We start from the raw sequence: 13,158 nt of genomic DNA on the forward strand, positions 1-13,158 counted from the left end.
CAGGCCGAGGCCCCCCGAGGAGGCCCCCCCGGCATGTCGCCGCCCCGCGCCTTCCCGGAGCCCGAGTATTCGGCCGACTGGTCGGTGAGCCTGCCCTCCGAGGCGGAGCGGGGTCCCCACGCCCCCACCGCCCGGCGACCCCGCGAGGTGACGGGGGGCGGGTCGGGCCCCTGCCCGCGCCCGCCCGGCTCCGTGCGGCTGGCCTTCGTCCCCGCCTCCCTGGAGAGGCTCTACCAGACCTACTTCAGACGGCAGCGCCACGACACCCTGCCGGTGCTGGGCATCTTCGCCGCGCTCTTCGACTGCTACGTCCTGCTCACGTGCGGCCCGGCCTTCTCCCCCGACCGGGCGGCCCCCTTGGCGGTGGCGGGCGGGGGGCTGCTGCTGGCCGCCCCGCTGCTCGTCCCCCTCGGGAAGGGGCCCCCGGCCGCCCGCCCGGCCCGCCTGGCCCGCCGGGCCGGTCCCTACCTGCTGTGGCTGCTCGTCGTCGCCCAGATATTCTGCTACCTGGGCCTGGCCTTCTTCCGCGCCCACGCGGTCGGCGACGCGGCGGGCTGGCTGGCCTTCTTCGTCTTCTCGTCCTTCGTCACGCTGCCCCTCGGGCTGGCGCCCCTGGTGCTGGTGTCCGGGGCCCCCTGCGCCCTCCACACCTTGGTCCTGGGCGTCGCCGTCGCGCGGCGGCGGCGGGAGCGGCCGGACGGGGCCGAGCCGCTGAGAGAGGTGAGCCGGGGCGGCCGCGGGGCGGGCCCTCGCTCCCGTCGCCCCCCGCCCCCCCCCCCCCCCCCGCGCCCCCGGGACGGGAGGGCCTCTCGGCCTCCCGCGGACGCCGCCCCGTGAACGCCGACCGCCGTCGCCCGCGCCTCCTCGCCGGGAGTACCCTCCCGAGCGTCCCACGTGCGCCCCGCGACAGGCGTCCGACAGGCCGGGTACGTGGGTGCGGCGCGGTGCCGGGCGCCGACGGCGAGTGTGGCGGCGTCCCCGTCCCCCGAGGACAGCAGATGGGCGACGGAGACCCAGAGCCTGCCCTCGGGGGGCTCCCGGACGTCGCCCGCCGGGCCGGGAGAGGAGCCGGGGGACGATTCGGGGCCTCCTTTCCGTCCTGGGGCTTCTCCGCCCCCGTGCCCTCCGTCGATCCGTCGTATCCGTTGAGCTCTTACTGTGTGCGAAGCACTGTACTAAGCACTTGAGAGGGTACGGCGTGACGGAGTCGATAGACGCGTTCCCTGTCCACGACGAGCTTCCGGGGTCTAGGGGGACTGACCTCCCCGAGCCTGACTTTTTTCCAATAGCACCGGTGTCCGAGCTGCACCTCCTGCGGGGCCCCCTCCGGGCTCGGTCCGATCTGGCTCCTTCACGTCCTCTCTCCTTCCCTCCTTCCCTCCCTGACACCTTCACTTCCTCTCTCCTTCCCTCCCTGACTCCTTCGCTTCCGCTCTCCTTCCCTCCGTCCCTCCCTTCCTTCCTCCCTGCCTCCATCCCTCCCTGCCTCCCTCTGCTGCGGGATAATGATTGGCCTCTGGGGCCCCTGTTTGGGTTAATGAGTCAGTGTTTGTAAGGCCTGCGTGAGGTGTTCAAAACAGGCGCCCTCCTGGGTCCTCCTCTGAGGCCCCGCCGCACTCCCCCCCCCCCCCCCCCCCCCCCCCCCCCCGACCCTTGCACAGGGCAGAGAAGGCCGGGACCATCAGCGGTGGGGAGGGAGGACCAGAGGGAAGGAATGAGGGATCGAGAAGGATCAGGGAGGACTGCAGCATCTTTTGAGCCTGCTGCGCACCCCCCCACACACCGGACTGGGACGCCCTGCCCTGCCCCATGCCCTCATGCGTGTGCGCCCACTCACATTCTCTGTAGCTGTACGGGAACTTCCTCTTTTGGCCTGTCAGCCCCCTGAGGACAAGGCCTGGGCCTCTTGCTGCTGTTGTGTTCTTCCAGGCGCCCGGTGCCCTCAGGAAATACCCCTGACGATTGATCCCGTGGGAAGTGGTTTGGGCTGGGACTGCTGCCAAGATTTGGGGGTGGGGGTGGGGGTGGCGAGGCGGCCCGGAAGGGAGATGGGCTGGGCCCAGAGGGATTTGAAACCAGAGTGGCCAGGCCTCGGGCTTGTCCCTGGGGGAGGGGGATTCAGGCAGGCGAGGGCCCAGGGAGGCTCCCCGTCGGGGGGAGATGTGCACGTGCGGAACAGGACGGAGGGTCCTGCTCCTGTCGACGGGAAGCGTTCCGTGAACTCCGGAGGGCCGGAAGGGTCATCTTGTCTAGCCCCCGGACTACGGGCAGGGTACCCTCGACGGTTCCTCCGGGGAAGGCGGCTCTACAGTTCTCTCCTATGTTTGCTCCCGGCCCAGTCGCTTCTCCCGAGGCCTATCGTGGCCCTCCGGCTCTGCGCTCCGGCGGGATACCCCTCAGCCTTCTCTTCCCCTTGTGGGAGAGCCCTGACTTTGACCCCACCTCACGGGGGTGAGGAGGGACAGGGGATGGTGGCAGGGGGCCTTTCCTGATCCTCAGTTTCCTGCCTTGGACCCCCATGACCCCTTTGCTCCCCCTCCTGAGCCTCTACGCCCGACTCATGTGTCGCACCTGTTGAGCGAAGGCCCGAGCGGGCCCCTCCTCACCCTACCACAGATGTGACGGGGCCCCTAGGTCCCGAGGGTCCCGAGTAGTGGTCCGGCAGCCATGGGGGGCCCGGGAAGGGAAGGGACCGTGGATCGGAGGATAGGCTGTGGCCGGCGGGAGGCTCCCGAGAGACGGTCAGTGTCCCAGGCTCATCCCTTTGGGGACGCCGGCTCGGCCTCGGGGTCGCCCCCAGCCTACTCCTCCTGGTCCTGTGCTCCCTCCCACTGTTAGCCCCCACCAGGTCCTCTCTGCTCCTGCTCCTCCCACGCTCAACTCTTAACGGTGCCTCGCTCTCCCCTCTCCTGCTCAGTCTCCTGGCCCCCGCCCTTCCTCTGGCCTGCATCTCCCTCCCCTCCAAATCTACCAAATCCCCTCCCTCCCCACCCGCCGCCACAGCCTCCTGTGTCCTCTGGGCCACACCGAGGGAGGACAGAGTCAGGAGGGGCGACTCAGCTTGCGGGGGCCGGGGGAGACTGCGAGGGGGCGGGGAGGCTGGGTGCGGCCCAACCTGTGTGCCGCACAGAGTCGGAGGTGGGCGAAGGGGGCTCCGATCCCAAGCTGGGCGCAGCCAGGAGGCAACTGAGAAGGGCGGTGGGGGTTGGAGGAGCAGCGGCGGCCGGGGTGGCCCAGGAGCTGGGGGAGGTGAGGTGAGCTGAGGAGAGGAGAGCGCGTGGCTCTCGAGAAGTGAATAAGATGGATCGATTGATTTCTTGAGGCAGGCCGATCACTGGGATGCCTCAACTTAGGCCTGGATGGTGACCCCTATACTTGGGTCACTCGGAGGAGGTGGCATGCATCCTCGCGGTCTCCGAGCGCTCTGGAAGGGCCGAGGGCTGATTGCCGTGGCCCGGTCCGGGCAGTAAAGCGAGGTTCCCCCCCGACCCCAGTGCTTCGGGGCCGAAGCCCGGGCCCACCTGTCCGTCCCCCTGCCCGCCCGCCCTGGGGGTCCCAGAGAGGACGATCCAGGGGCTGGGCTGACAGCTGCAGGGGGCTTCACCAAACCCCTCAGGATGTGGTGGGGAGGGACCCTGGCCCACCCCAGGCCAGGCTGGCCCCAGCATCTGGAGGTTCAGGCCAGAGACTGGAGTGGGTTTCCCCAGTATCTGACTCTCTGTCTGCACTGGACCCTGGCTCCCCATCTGCCTGGGCTCCCTTCAGCGCCTCCCAACACCCCTCCCCCCTCCCGACCACCCCGCCACCTCGGCCCTGGGAACAGAGAAATCAACAGAGGTCATCTATCCCAGATCGTGAGAGAGGGCTTGGGGAAGGATGGGTCGGAGGCTGGGGGCAGGAACAGAAGGGCTCAGGCAGCCGGAAATCCTTTACCCAAAGGGACCCAGAAGTATCTTGCCCTTTGCTGGAGAAGGAGGGGAGAGGAGGGAGGGGGTGGGTGGGGGGAGGTGGCGAGGCCTCGTAGTAGGCCACTGAGCCCTCCGGTGCTGGCCCCCCGGGGCCACCCCCTGGCCCTGGGAAGGTGGGCTTCTGGGGAGACGGGAAGCAGGAGGTTCCGGCAGGCGGGGGTGGGGAGTTTAGAGGGATTTTATCGGTCCCCCCTGCTCTGACCTCTGAAGGGTCACACTGCCTGAATGGGGGTTACCGGGGCAACAGAGTAAGTGGTTAAAAATAGTTGAGTTGGGAACTGGGAGGGGACCGTCCCCCCCCCCCAGGGGAATCTCCCCCGGAGCCAGGCAGGGTTCCCTCTCCCACCGGGCCATGGCCCCTTCCTGGCAACTCTGAGTCAAGCCCCGGCCCTGCCAAGTTGGGGAGGGGCTGGGTGGGCGGCGGCGTGACTAGGGGTGCCGTTCCAGCAGCCTCAGCCGGGGCAGCGCGGGGGTAGCTGGGCCAGGGGGAACAGAACCTGCAGCCACCTGCCCTCCCCGCTGACGGGCAACCAAGAGCAGCAGCAGCGATCGCGCCCGTGGCCTGTAGCGGGTTGGGGTTACGTAGCTAATAGTAAGAATAATGACAACGTTGGTATTTGTTAGGCGCTTGCTTCGTGCCGAGCACTGTTCTGAGCGCTGGGGTAGACACAGGGGAATCGGGTTGTCCCACTCGGGGCTCACAGTCTTAATCCCCATTTTACAGATGAGGTAACTGAGGCACCGAGAAGTGAAGTGACTTGCCCAAAGTCACACAGCCGACAAGTGGCCGAGCCGGGATTCGAACCCATGACCTCTGACTCCCAAGCCCGGGCTCTTTCCACTGAGCCACGCTGGTATCCCACTGCAGGCAAAGCTGGGCTGGGGCCCCGCGGTGGGCAGGGCCGGGCTGAGGTCCCGCCACAGGTGGGGCTGGACTGTGCGCCCGAAGCGGGCAGGGCAAAGCGGACCTGGGCCCCCGCCGCGGTTCGAGGCCCCCTCCGAGGTTCTTGGAAACAAGTGGTCAAAGTCAAAGACGCAGGCAGGGAGATCAGAGTTTCACCGGGGAGGTCGGAGATCGCACCCGACCAAACCCGTGGCAGAGGAAAAGGGGAAGAGCAGAGGCACACTGGAACAGTAATAATAATTATCATGGTATTTGTGAAACATTTACTATGCCAAGCCCCATTCAAAGCACCGGTGAGGTAGACAGAAGATAACCACTCGGACACAGTTCCCCTTCCACGAGGGGCTCGTGGTCTGAAGGAGAAGGTGAATGCATATTGAAGCCCCGTTTTACAGATGGGGAAACTGAGGCCCAGAGAATTTCTGTGACTTGCCCAGGGTCACGCAGCAGGCAGGTGGAGGAGCTGGAATTAGGACCCTGGGTACACCGACTGCCAGGTCAACCCCGGGTACCGTGACCACCAGGCCCGTGCACTTTCCACCCTGCCAGCAGGCCACAGATGAATGATGAGTGGCTGGGGCCTGTGGTCCCGGTCCCAGCTTGGCCGGAAAGTCCCCAGAGGTCCCTAAAGCGGCAGCAGCTTCAGGGGAGACCTCCCTCCCCGGTCCCACCCAGGAGGTGAGGGGGGCGGAAACCTTTCAAACCATCAGTGGGGTGTCTGGCCGGCAGCCCGTTTTCCAGGACCGTAGTGCCCGGCGAGGGAATCCAGCTCTGCCCTGGATCCCGGGGATCCTGGCAGGACGGGGAGGTCTGTAAAGGTGCTTTGAGATCCCCGCCAAGGTGAGCCCAGCAGTGAGGCGTGAGCGTGAGATTTTAGTATTGGTGCCCGGCCCTGGCAAGGAGGCAGCCTGCCGTTCACCGACATCAGCCCGCACGTGGATTCTTTGAGCGGAGCTGCCGGCAGGTCAGCTTGGTTCTCTGCCACCGGCCCGCCCGTCCACTCCTCCCTGAGCCACGGAGCTGCCCCTGGGGGGACAGCATGGAATTCTGTTCCCCAGATCCCACCCCACCCACACAAAGGGACCCCGTCTAACAATACTAATAATGATTCTGGCATTTGTTAAGCACTTATTATGTGCCAAGCACTGTGTTAAGTGCTAGAATGGATACGATCCAATCAGATTGGAGTCAGGCCCTGTCCCACACGGGACCTCACAATACAACGGGGAGGGAGAATAGCTATTTAATCCCCACTTTACGGATGAGGTAACACACCCAGAGACGCTAAGTGGCTTGACCGCGGTCACGCTGCAAGCGAGGGGTGGAACCGGGACTAAAACACAGGTCTCTCGACTCCCAGTGCTGTGCTGTTTCCAAAAGGCCACGCTGTGCTGTTTTTCCACTGGAGCTAGACTAAGGCAGGTTCGGAACAAGCATCAGGAAACACTTCTTCCCCCACCGGGCGTGAGCCCGGGGAATCCTTTCCCAAAAGGTGCCGTGCGGCCGGGATCACCTGCAGATTCCAGAGGGGTCGGGGAGATCCGTGGATGAGCGTCCATATTGGGTCATTGGAGGGTAAGTTAGGGACAGAGAGCAGGGAGAGTCGGGAATGTGAGGTGGTCCATGCTGGGTCACTGGGGAAGAGTCAGGGATGTGGGATGGCGTGTGCTGGGTCATTGGGGGAGAGTAGTGGATGGAGAAGAGAGAGTCAGGGGTGTGGGATGGTCCGTCTCTTAACTGTGAAGGTGGATGTCCAAGAGGGAAGCCAGCACCTGGTTCCTCCCAATGTCCCATCGCTACTGGTGGAAACTGAGTCCGGGGTGGGTGGGCCGTGGGGCTGACCGGTAACAGCCTGGGGCCCGGTCTCCATGGAGCAATGTGGGTCAGGGCCTCAGAGTTTGCTGTCCAAGGCCGAGGGAAAGGAGGGTGTCGCTCCCTTCCACTGCCGAGCTTAATTCTGAGCCAGACGCTGGTGGCCTGTGCGCAAAGACCCACTGCCCCAAAGAGGCCCACTGCCCCGTGGATTCCTGGTGCCATCCTGACCCTGGGAGTCCTCAGGCTGCAGGGGCAGGGGCAGCGGGAGAGGGAAGGAGGCTGCTCTGCCATTACATCCCCGGGATTTCCAGGTTCCTAGATATCTGGGTGTGAGCCGGGCTGGGGGCTGGGGTGGGGTTGGGCTGAGAGTGGGGCGGTTGGTGCTTCTTTTCCTGGCAGGTGCCCCCATCCCCTCTCTTGACCGACTGGTTCCCTGTAGCATCCCAGCAATTTCCCTGGGGCCTCCCTGCACCCTCGCTGCAGTCTCCCTGCCCCTTGCTCTCACGAGGCCAGAGAACTGTCTCTGGGGCTCTTCCAGAACATCCAAACAAGTTTTAATGATTAGAGTTTTGATACAGCCTCCCTTGGGCCACATCCCTGATGAAGCCAAGCATGTGCAAGCAGGCACCAGGGGAGCACAGATCAGAAATCACGAAGGCCCGGACAGTCCCGTGCCCCTGATTGTCCCACCCCTCTAGCTTGGACCACCCCACATCTCTAACTCTCCCCTCCCTCCCTCTGACTCTTCTCCACTGTGGCGCAGCACAGACCATCTGACACCCCTGATTCTTCCCTCTCCATCCTTGCCTCCCCCCCAGTGACCCAGGGCAGACCATCCCACCCCCCTGACAATCCCCTCCCAACCCCTGAGTCTCCCCACAGTGACCCAGCCCGGACGGTCGTCCACGGATCTGTCCAAACCTCTTTGAACCTGCCAGTGTTCCCGGCTGCCCAGTTCCTGGTGGAAGAAGTGTTGTCTTCTTGTTCAGCCCTCTCCAGCTTCAGTTTATAAATAACTATTTTCTATTATTTATATACTAAAGTAGTTCATGAATATTATTGGACTAATAACTGAAAGTACCTATTCAGATGACTCTTTTTGTATTTCAACAGACTTTTACCTCTGTGCCCCGCATTAGAGTGTAAGCCCCTTGTGAGCAGGGAACAGCTTAATAACTTGGGCGTGGCTCAGTGGAAAGAGCCCGGGCTTGGGAGTCAGAGGTCATGGGTTCGAATCCCGGCTCGGCCACTTGTCAGCTGTGTGACCGTGGGTAAGTCACTTAACTTCTCTGTGCCTCAGTTACCTCATCTGTAAAATGGGGATTAAAAAACTGTGAGCCCCACGGGGATCAACCTGATTACCCTGTATCCACCCCAGCGCTTACAACAGTGCTCTGCATATAGTAAGCGCTTAACAAGTACCAACACATCATTATTATTATGATTACTTCTGAGACGCTTATTAAATCGTATTACTACCAGTGGCCCCAGGGAGTGCTTTTCACCCTCGTTGCGGGGAGAGTTCTGGGGACTAGCAAACCTGTGCCTGCCTTGCCCATCTCTTTATTTTTTTACTTTTTAGTCTTTTATGGTATTTAAGTGCTTACTCTGCGTAGATAATGAGTTTATCAAGTTGGACAGAGTCCCTATGCCACACGAGGCTCAAAATCGCAATTGCAGCGAGGAGGATTTAATCCCCATTTTACAGATGAGGTAACTGAGGCCCAGAGTTTCCCAGGGTGGCTGAGGGCCTCCGGGGGTATGGTAGCACGACCTTCCTGTGGGCCGCTACCGGGCCCGGGTCGGGGCTGAGCAGGGCACAGCTGGTGACCTGCTGGAAGCGAGCGAGGGAGGGAATCGGGATGCCGTTCTCTCAAGCTTCACATGCTGCCCCCTCCCGCTGCAACTGCCAAAAGCTCACTCCCTTCCCCCGCCCCCATCGCAGGCCGATTGCATCGCGGAGTCTGAGCCGGGACCCCCGGCCCCTTCTCCCGGGGCACCCCGAGAGTGGAGCGGAGGGGGCGAGCTTGGGCCTACACTGGGCCGGTGGGCTGGGGAGGGCGGTCATGGAGCACGCAGTAGCAGCGGCGTTAGTTCACACTGAACCCCCGCTGGGCGCAGTGCAATCAGTCAATGGTATTTATTAATAATCATAATGGAAGTGGTATTTGTTAAGCCAAGCACTGCAAGGTAATCAGATCATCCCACATGAGGCGCACAGTCTTAATCCCCGTTTTACAGATGAGGTAACCGAGGCACAGAGAAGCAAAGGGACTCGCCCCAAGTCACACAGCCGTCAAGTGGCGGAGGCGGGATTAGACCCCACGACCTCCGACTCCCGAGCCCGTCCTCTTTCCGCTAAGCCATGCTGCTTCTCTATTGAGTGCTCTTCTCATAGTGAGCGCTCAGTGTACGCAGAGCACCGTACTAAGCTTCTGGGAAGAGTACAGTGCAACAGAGTTGAGAGACAAGTTGCCTGCCCATCCTGGATCTACCGCTTGTCAGCTGTGTGACTGTGGGCAAGTCACTTAACTTCTCTGTGCCTCAGTTACCTCATGTAACTGTGAAATGTAAATGTAAACTGTAACATGTAAAATGGGGTTGAAGACTGTGAGCCCCACTTGGAACAACCTGATTACCCTGTATCTACCCCAGCGCTTAGAACAGTGCTCTGCACAGAGTAAGCGCTTAACAAATACCAACATTAACATTAAACGAGCTTACGGTCTAGAGGGCGAGACGGAATTAATATAAAGAATTGATATACCTGTCCATAGCGCCGTGGGGCTGAGAGTGTGGTGAATACCAAGTGCCCAGAGGGTACAGATCCCTGGTGTGCCAGATAGAGCCCGGGCCAGAGAGTCACAGGGTCATGGGTTCTGATCCCAGGTCTGCCACTTGACTGCTGGGTGACTTTGGGCAAGTCACTTAACTTCTCTGGGTCTTGGTTACCTCCTCTGTAAAATGGGGTTTGAGACCGGAGCCCCAAGTAGGACAGGGACTGTGTCCAACCCGATTTGCTTGGTTCCACCCCCCAGTGCTTACTACGGTGCCTGTCGCCTCGTAAATGTTTAAGAGATACCATCACAGTGCCAGAGCACAGACGATGCAGAAGGGAGAGAGAGTCAGGGAGAAGAGGGCTTAATCGGAGAATGGCTCTTGGAGGAGATGTGACCTTAATGAGGCTTTGAAGGTTTGAACAGGAGTGGGAGGAGAGAGATGGGGAGATAGCTGGATTACAGTGGGGTCAAGAGAAGCCTTTTTAGGATAGGGGAGTTGTGTTCCAAAGCGGAGGGGAAGGAGCCATCTGAGAGGGAGCAGTTGGAGATGGTGATCAGGGAGGGGAGAAGAGCGGGTATCAGTGAAGGGGTGGGGTCAGAAGCACTTGGTGGAGGGGGAAGATTTTGAAAGCGGACGGGACATCTCTTGCGAGATGGCTGGGAAAGATGAGAGTGCTTGCTGAGAGGGAGAGCGCTGGGGAAATGAAGGGAGTTTATGCTCGATGGTTTCAGTTTCGTTAAAGTAGTTGGCAAGGTCATCTGGGGTGAGAGGAGAGTGTGAAGAAGTCGGGAATAATTGGTGAGGGCGGTGGATGAGGGAGTCGACCCGGGAGGAGTGATGTTGCCGGAGCCGTGGGGGAAGAGGCCAGAGTTAAAAGGGGGAGGGATTAATTTAAAGGGGCCGAATTTGTGCCAGCAGCGCTCTGCAGCCTGGGCCCAGGAGCCGAGAATGCCTTGTGAAGAGGGGCTGCCGGACCCCCGGTCCGGCAGCCCGAAGTCAACGGAGAGGGGGAACGGTGTGGAGTTCGGTTGCGAGGGAGGAATTGAGGATGTGGATGTGTGCTCCGTCTCTTTTGCCCCCTCACTGTGCCGGCCCCTCAGCGCTCAGTTCTGGGCCCCTTTCTAGTGTCCGTCTACGCCCACTCCCTGGGAGAACTCATTTGCTCCCGTGGCTTCAACTACCATCTCCATTCATTCGATCGTATTTCTTGAGGGCTTACTGTATGCAAAGCATAGTACTAAACGCTTGGGAGAGTACAAGACAACAACAGACACACTCCCTGCCCACAGCGAGCTCACAGTTTAGAGGGGGAATATAAATCAATCAATCAATCTCGAGGTGGACGATTCCCAAAATCTACCTTTCCAGCCCTGACCGCTCCTCCTCTGCAGTCTCATACTTCCTCCTACCTTCAGGACATCTCTACTTGGATGTCCTGCCGACACCTCAAACTGAACCTGTCCAAAACAGAACTTCTCATCTTCACATTCAAAACCTGTCCTCTCCCAGACTCTCTCCTCACCATAAGCAACACCACCATCTTCCCTGTCTCCCAAGCCTGTAACCTTGCCAATGTCCTCGGCTCGTCGCTGTCATTCCAGCCACATAATCTGTCACCAAATCCTGTTCTACCTTCACAACGTTTTTGGAATGTGCCCCTTTCTCTCTTCTCAAAATGTTACCACAGCGATCCAAGGCCATATCACATCCCGCCTTGGCCTCCTCGCTGACCTCCCTGCCTCCTGTCTCTCCTCTCTCCTGTCCTTGCTTCACTCTGCTACCCAGATCATTTTTCTGTATTCGTCGATCCAATCATATTTATTGAGCGCTAACTGTGTGCAGAGCCACTGTACTAAGCGCTTGGGAAAGTACAGTACAACAGCAAAACTGTTCAGTCTATGTCTTCCCCAGTGCTCCAGGGCCTCCAATGGTTGTCCATCCACCTCCACATCAGATAAAAACTCCTTACTGTCAACTTTAAGGGACTTTATTAGCGTTCACACTCCCGCCCTTTTTTAAAATGGTATTTCTTAAGTGATGATTATGTGCCAGGCCACCCACCCACCCCCTTGCCCTCTCCGGGCGTGGGACTTCCCTGCTGCCCACCCCCGTCTTTCCCGCCGCTGCAGGTCCTGGCCAATGTGGTCATCTACCTCTGCGCCATCGCCGTGGGCATCATGTCCTACTACATGGCCGACCGCAAGCACCGCAAGGCCTTTCTGGAGGCTCGCCAGTCCCTCGAGGTCAAGATCAACCTGGAGGAACAGGGGCAGCAGCAGGTAAAGACCCCCGGCCAGGGGCCACAAACCACCGGGGCGTGGGGGCGATGGGAGCTCCGGGTCCCCGGCCCCACCCTCCTAGTCCTTCATTTGCTGCTCTTTCTGTCCCTGGATCTCTCCCCACTGTGCCCCGTGCCACCCCTCCCTGCTCACCCTGTCGGCTAACTCCCCCTTCCCGAGCCCCCGCCCCCCGCGGCAACCCGATGGCCACTTTCGCTCAGGTCTCTTCCTGGGTCCGTCCATGGCCTGGGACAGGGAGGGGTACGGACCACCATGGGGCTGGCTGGGAAGCGGTTCGAGGAGGAGCCAAGAGGGCTTGTCGACCCTCCACCCCGAGCTGCCCTCCTGCTGCCCTTCCGGCCCACGTCGGCCCGCCTGGACCAGGAGAAAGGTTCGCGGTGGCTCAGGTCTGTGCCTTGTTACCAGTTTCCAAGGCAACCTAGGCCAGCGAGCCGAGGGCCTCCGGCCCTCCCCCCCTGAGATGTGGAAATCTGGATTTTGTTGGAGACACAGAGAGGGAGGGTGACCAGTCGGGAAGTAGGGCTCGGCAAGGGTCCGGCTGGATGCGTATGTCATCATTCCCCAGATACGAACTGTGACGCCCCCCCCCCAAACAATTAGGGGGTGTTTGTGGTATGTGGATGTGCCAGGCCCCGTGGTAAGTGCTGGGGTAGATACAGATTAATCAGGTTGGACGCACTCCCTGTCCCACATAGAGCTCACAGTCTTAACCCCCATTTTCCAGATGAGGAAACTGAGGCCCAGAGAAGTGACTTGCCCCAGGTCACAGCGGACCAGTCGCGAACCTGGCATTAGAACCCAGGTCCTTCCGCCTCCCAGACCCGTGCGCTATCCATCGGGCCACGCTGCCCCACCCGGTCGGTGCCCCTCCCTGGGGCGAGGGGGCTGGAGACGAGGCCCAGGCATTTGAGGTCAGGCCCGGCGGGGCCCGTCCGTGGCCCCTGCTAGTCGGAGCCCCACAGCCGTTCCCCTGGAGACGAATGAACCGGGCTGGGGGCGGGGGGCGCGGCTAACTCGGCCCCGCCCCGGGCTGGTCCCATCGGATGCCCGTTGCTAGGCAATCGCGGAGGAGCTGGGAAAAACGCACCGCTGACTCACGGGGCCCCCTCGTCCCCCGTCCCCCCGTCCCCCCCCCCCCCCGCGGGTCTGCGGGAACTGGGGGAGGAGGGGAAGGGGAAGCCGCCCCGGGGCCCCCGGCCCCGCCCCGCGAGCTGTTGGCTCCGTGGGCACGGCAGGGGCAGAGGCCTGCTTTTCTGGCTGCTTCGGACCCCTCGTCGTCATGGAGACAAGCGGGCCTGTGCCGTTAGCTTTACCTCCAGCCACCTTCCCCCTGCAACGGCTACGCCTCCCACCAGCGCTGAACAAGTGCCATGATTATTATTGTCGACCC

At 61.4% G+C, this 13,158-nt stretch overlaps 1 protein-coding gene across 1 annotated transcript in view; it reads left to right on the forward strand.

Annotated features, from left to right (window-relative positions):
* Positions 1-13,158, forward strand: part of ADCY3 (adenylate cyclase 3) — a 23,756-nt gene continuing 10,598 nt past the window's right edge. Inside the window, 2 exon segments of the mRNA XM_029052894.2 lie at positions 1-720; positions 11,598-11,747. Of these exon segments, the coding sequence (XP_028908727.1) occupies positions 34-720; positions 11,598-11,747 (837 nt within the window). The 5' untranslated portion in view covers positions 1-33.

The sequence above is a fragment of the Ornithorhynchus anatinus genome, chromosome X2 (genome assembly GCF_004115215.2).
Source record: "Ornithorhynchus anatinus isolate Pmale09 chromosome X2, mOrnAna1.pri.v4, whole genome shotgun sequence".
Lineage (NCBI taxonomy): Eukaryota > Metazoa > Chordata > Mammalia > Monotremata > Ornithorhynchidae > Ornithorhynchus > Ornithorhynchus anatinus.